Genomic DNA, 6,202 nt, shown 5'->3' on the forward strand with positions numbered 1-6,202 from the left:
CTGGTGTCAAAAAAAGAATGATAGGGTTCTGGATCCCCTGAATAGAACTCCGGACTTACAAAAGGGAAGCATTTGACCAGATTTTGTTTAAAGTTGTCCAATAACGTCACGGGAAGCATGTTTAGAGTGCTGATAATATTGTGCAAAGTGGCGTGTGCAAGCCGCAGTACATCACATTAACAAAACATGGAAATCCTTTTATAATCAGACCTCCAGCTGCAGATTGTCCATATGGAAAAGTGAGCGGTTTTAATAATTACAAAAGTCTCTAGTTAATCGCCTCTTTGGTATCCGGTATGTGTTGGTGGAAGCCGAGTATTGAATAATTGTGACTGACAGAAAATAAGCACTTTTTACATGCCTGACATATCAGGAATTGTTATTTATGTTTAAGGCTGCACTGGGATGAGTATTTTAGTACAAATATTATAACTGGCAACACAGGCATGACACATATGTTATGGTGTAGTTTAACATAAAAACATGAAATGAACGTGATCACACAATCAAAGGATAACATTAATAAATTGGGTCCTCTTTTATTTTCTCTACTTGTCAACATCAATCAGCCAGTCTTGAATTTCCAGTTTTTTTCTAGGAAACCTTTTTTTTTTCTCTGATAGGATTGGAACAGATAAGTTTGATTATTTTATGAATTTATTATGGGGGAAACTGAAAGTGTGACCAAATCTTTTGGGTCAAAAACATGCTAAGATTTGGTTTCAAGTCCCTTGGCCATTTATACTTCAATTAGGAATTTTAGTTTGGTGCAGTTTGTTGGCTTTCTGACATGGACTTGTTTTTTTTTCAGCATCATCCACGTTGTCAATGGGGTTTAAGTCAGGACTTTGGGAAGGCCATTCTAAAACCTTTAACTCTAGCCTGATTTAGTCATTATATTACCACTTTTAAAAAGTTTGGACACAAGTTTAGAATTTATCATAATTTTTTTAAAGAAAATGTCATTTTGTTAAAGTGACAAACTATTTTGTAGCCCATGACACATGTCATTTTGATTGATAATACATCACTTTACAAATTTATAAACATTGGAATCTAACTAAGCTATTAAGCTTCCCTATAAAGATACATAAGGATGTGTTTATAACAAGATGAAAAGAGTGAGATATGTATGTTTGTCGTATTGTGCTACTCTCAATTGAGATTCCTTACAAGATGAGAGAAAATATTTGAACATTCCAAAGCCCAAACTTCAAAGTTTTGGAGCCCATTTAAATTCTGTTTGCATGTGTGCTTATTACAGAAATGGACCGGCAGCATAGCTTCTATCGCCAGGTGGATGTCCAGGACCACGTTCACTACATTGTTGCCTTTTTTGTTTTGGTGATCGGCACAGTGGGCATAACAGGAAATGCCTTGGTTATGTATGCATTCTTTTGGTAAGAAATTCTTGATTTACTAGTCCGTTATCAAAGTTCTGTGTCATAGAGCAGTAAAATAAATAATTTTTAAACAAAAAAAAACATTATGAGTACTGATGTATTCAGGCAAGATACATTAGCGAGGAGGGAATTACTGTAGTTTTCCAATATATTGCCCACTATGTTAAAGATGGGATGATCTTGTGTTTCAGTAACAAGAAGCTACGCACTCCTCCCAACTTTTTTATCATGAACCTGGCAATCAGCGACTTTCTTATGGCCATCACACAGTCGCCCATCTTTTTTGTCAACTCCCTCTACAAGGGCTGGATTTTTGGTGAAACAGGTATGTGTCCATTCACATTTTTCTTCAGTAATTCAATAAGAATTTATACCAGCAAGCCATTCATGCTGCCAAAACTCATAAGGTTTTTTGTTACTCTATTTTCTTTTTATTTTTTTACTTTGCTCTTCGGGGAAATTTGTTATCTGTGATAAATCCTAATATCATTAAAGAAAATCTCCTCTCAAGACATGCACTCCGAAATAGTCAGAAATTCTCACGCACATTACTAAAATATTTATTTTCTAATGTATACTATTTAAAGTGATTCATCATACTAGTCAAATTCTGCCACATCATGTACACATAAATATAATTCTCACACACACAATACTGAAATGTTGTTGCATATTATATATAACATTTCGAGCAACCATTGACTAGTCACTTTCTTCCATTATTCTGAAGAAAAATGACAATAATCTCACTCTGCTATCTTCTATCCAGGTTGTAAAATCTACGCCTTCTGTGGCGCCTTATTTGGAATCGCTTCAATGATCAACCTTCTTGCCATCTCTATTGATCGCTACATCGTCATCACCAAGCCACTGCAGGCCTTACAATGGACGTCTAAGCGACGCACTTGCTTCATTATTGCTCTTGTTTGGCTCTACTCTCTATTTTGGAGCATCGCACCACTTTTGGGCTGGAGTACGTAACCCATTTAATCACATTCTGTACTATGAATTGCTTGACTATACATCAGAGGTGTCTAAACTGTTTCCTCCCAGGGCTTCTTTCAGATAATTTAATAATTCAACTTGAAAACCTCCCACTTCCATTTGTTAAACAAAGTATCACTATCAGAAAACCATCAAGAAATGATGGTTTCATTTTCATAATGTATTTATTTTTAAGTATTACCTAATTAATGGCAATATAAGTCCAATATATTTGACAGGCGGGTTAACCCTAACCCCGCGACAAAAAACATTGGATAATTTTTCTGCAAATAACTGAATTAACGTAAAACAAAATACTTTAACTAATGTTTTCTACATCAATTTCAATGTGTTGTCATGTTTTGACTCTATGAGCAAAAGGAGAGGCACTGTTTAAGAGACTAGATTCATCTAGTGTTAAATTTAAAAAGTACAACGGAATGTAAGGTGAATTTAAGCTTCCTCTTTAGTCCGCAGTTGAAGATATTTTCATCATTTCCTGCAGGCCTATAAGAAAACAGGCAACGGGTTGCAGTTTGGACACCCATGCTATACATTTTTACAGCGTTTCCACATTTGCCATCAAGGTTCCTACATACCAGAGGGACTGATGACTTCATGCACGTGGGACTACGTGACATCTACCCCCGCCAATAAAAGCTATACCTTGATGCTCTGTTGCTTTGTCTTCTTCATCCCACTGGGCATCATATCCTACTGCTATCTCTGCATGTTCTTGACAACCCGCCATGCCAGCAGGTAAATATGAATTGTTTGAACTGTTAACACATCATCACAATCACTTTACAGTAAACCTAAACTGAATGTGGCAATAAAAAGCTTGAAGTCTCTCTTTTGAGAGTTGAAATTGTGCAATTCAATAATGCTTATGTCTTCCTTTTTGGATTACAAATCAACACATTTTTTTAATAAAATAATCTGGAAACCATTGCGAATCTTATTGATAGCTTGTACCTCGTTGCTTCACTCTACACATTTTTTTTCTACCAGGGAAGTGGAGAAATTAGGCTCCCAAGTGAGGAAGACAATGCTAATTCAGCAGCAGACCATCAAGACTGAGTGGAAATTAGCCAAGATCGCTTTTGTGGTCATCATCGTGTTTGTCCTCTCCTGGTCACCCTACGCTTGTGTCACTCTCATCGCCTGGGCTGGGTAAACAAGCAACCTTAATAACTTGTGATCAGGGATGGGCAGAAAAATAGATTATACCGTATTTTCTTCACTATAAGGCGCACCTTCAATGAATGGTCTATTTTAAAATTTGTTTCATATATAAGGCACACTGAATTATAAAGTGCAGTACTTGTTGAGGTGGTGGTAGTAGTAGGGGATTGTGTTATACATTCACTAGATAGAAATCTAGTAGAAGTAATATTTGTAGTTGTTAGGAGTTTTGTTATACATTGAGCTCTGATAAATGGAATTTCATACAATTATTAGCCAATATTGATTGATCCATATATAAGGCGCAATACAAAGAAAATTTGGAGAAATGTCACCTCATGCAATAAGAACCCGAGCTCATGATTTGTATTAACTTTAATTTTATTCTCAGATCTAAACAATATTTTCTACTCATATTTTAACTCGCTTAAGGAAAAAAAGAGTGACATTTCATGCAAACGGTATTGCACATAAATTGGAAACAATGCTCATCCCTGCCTGTGATGTAGACATCCTTACTCACAAAAAAAAATACTTTCAGCTATGCAAGCGTCCTTAACCCCTACTCCAAAGCTGTCCCCGCAGTTATTGCCAAAGCCTCTGCCATCTACAACCCTTTCATCTATGCTATCATTCACACTAAATACAGGTGAGACCACCATATTTGTAACGTGATCTTGAAACTGATACAAGACTTTGTCTGATTTATAATTGTGCTTCAACAGGAACACTCTAGCTGAAAAAGTCCCCTGTCTACACTTCTTAGCCCAGGCACCCCGGAGGGAGGCCACGTTGGTGTCGCATGGCCAGTCATTTTTTAGGGATTCGGTGCTGAGCAAACAGTCACTTGTCTCCACAATCGACACAGTGAGTTTGGCTGCGTTCTACTTCTTTCCACCTATTCATGCTTCACTAGTCATATGTTTTGTGGGTTTTCTGAGACATGCTGTATCACAAGATGCTGGCAAAGTCTTGCCTAAATAAGAAAGTAGCACAAGTACTCCTTCATATTAGATTGCATTTGATTAGATAACTATATTCATCCCGTATTCGGGAAATTTCATTGTCACAGTATGGAGAGGGTGAGAATACAGACACAGGAAAATAAAAAGATACAGGAAAGGCATAGTTACACATAGTTTACACGTTAGACAATACAGTCGGAAAGGTTGCAGAACAACAAAGCAAAATGCACAAAGTGCAAAGCAAAGTAAATGGGATCATTAAGAATCATTAAATCTAACTCGGATATCAAAAATGTCTCTTATTATGCCCAAGTAGCAAGTTTGGAGTGATGTGGAACTGAATCCAATGGATCATAGCTCTTGTCTGAGATCCAGCTACTCCCTTGGAGCATTAAAGGAAAAGGATCAAAGCCAAGATAAAAGACCGCAATGATCGTCCAGGTAAAGGACATCTGTTAAAACTACTGTCTTGTCAGTCAAATGAGTAAAAATTAAGATTTTGCACTCACATTCTAGAGAGACGCATACACTCCTAATATGGGGCCATGCATCATGGTCGCCCTCCAAGATGAGTGGCGGAAAGAAGACAAGGAGGAGCCCGAAGACTTGGTCTTCAAGAAAACGTGACACAAAGATGGCCGAAGCAAGCCGAGGAGTAAGGTGATGAAAAAGTCCCGTGGGCTTCAATGAGACTTTTTGCACAACACTCATTGGACGACTAAATAACAAAGATGGGATCCGTACTGGATTTTTACAGTCTGGATTACTGAACTATACTCCTGGAGTCAGTAGAAAGCTGGGCTAGGCTCCAGCACCCCCTGTGAACCTAATGAGGATAAAGCAGTTCAGTAAATTTATATTTATTTTATATCTAAATGAAAATATAATCATCACAGATGCAGCCAATCAAAATCTTGAAAATGACACAAAGCTCATGTAATTCTGTTGACAGATGCGGTAGCTAAAGAATGTTAAAGTTTGCTGGATTGTGTTGTTTTTGTCTCTTGTTTTTTCATCACTTGTGACAAAAACGTGTGATGAAAATGAAGAAAATCTGAATTTTTATCTCATTGCTTCCTCATTTCTATAGATTTATCAATACTAAATATTTTAGGAAATAATGGTTGATTGTCTGCATTAGATTTCAAGTATTAAAAAAATCTTGTTTTTTATTAACATATTAATAATGTGAGAAGCAACCCCATCCATATTCACAAACATAACAAGATAGAGCTCAACTAGATAGCTCGAGAATGTCAATCAAAATTCTCAAAATTGTACTCTTATAACTTAAAACTTATTGAGCAATACTGCTCTCTGGTGGTAAAATTAAAGCAAATGATGTCTTCCCAGAAGGTTTGTCCCAATTGCATCCAGTTTTAAACAGTTCATAAACAACTAACATACAAAACAGAAAGCAAAGGTTTTAAAAAAACATATAAATATATACATAAATAAACACCTGTTTTGCAGAGCTGGAAAAAATAGATCTGCACTTTGGGCAAGGAATATGATCTGGCCCTTATTGTGAACCAACATAGGAAGAATGATGAACCAAGAAAACAACAAAAATAAAACATTAGGCCAAAGGTAGTACTAATAATGCAAGGTCATGCATTATCTTGGAGTGAAAATATCAAATGAAATTGACCTGGGAATAGAGGG

General features: G+C 36.5%; 1 protein-coding gene across 3 annotated transcripts in view; it reads left to right on the forward strand.

The window, feature by feature from the left end:
• The window catches only part of opn4xa (opsin 4xa), a 20,063-nt gene extending 14,461 nt beyond the window's left edge, over nucleotides 1-5,602 (forward strand). For 2 of the 3 annotated variants that reach the window (XM_077736899.1, XM_077736900.1), the window contains exons 6-14: nucleotides 1,265-1,400; nucleotides 1,595-1,728; nucleotides 2,173-2,376; nucleotides 2,975-3,146; nucleotides 3,399-3,560; nucleotides 4,114-4,221; nucleotides 4,298-4,439; nucleotides 4,854-4,978; nucleotides 5,054-5,602. In XM_077736899.1, the coding sequence (XP_077593025.1) occupies nucleotides 1,267-1,400; nucleotides 1,595-1,728; nucleotides 2,173-2,376; nucleotides 2,975-3,146; nucleotides 3,399-3,560; nucleotides 4,114-4,221; nucleotides 4,298-4,439; nucleotides 4,854-4,970 (1,173 nt within the window). In that variant the 5' untranslated portion in view covers nucleotides 1,265-1,266 and the 3' untranslated portion in view covers nucleotides 4,971-4,978; nucleotides 5,054-5,602. Of the gene's footprint in view, nucleotides 1-1,264; nucleotides 1,401-1,594; nucleotides 1,729-2,172; nucleotides 2,377-2,974; nucleotides 3,147-3,398; nucleotides 3,561-4,113; nucleotides 4,222-4,297; nucleotides 4,440-4,850; nucleotides 4,979-5,053 lie in introns of all 3 variants that reach the window. The other variant, XR_013329351.1, reaches the window with a different exon arrangement.
• Nucleotides 5,603-6,202: the final 600 nt, after the last annotated feature.

This window comes from Stigmatopora nigra, chromosome 17 (assembly GCF_051989575.1).
Source record: "Stigmatopora nigra isolate UIUO_SnigA chromosome 17, RoL_Snig_1.1, whole genome shotgun sequence".
Classification (NCBI taxonomy): domain Eukaryota; kingdom Metazoa; phylum Chordata; class Actinopteri; order Syngnathiformes; family Syngnathidae; genus Stigmatopora; species Stigmatopora nigra.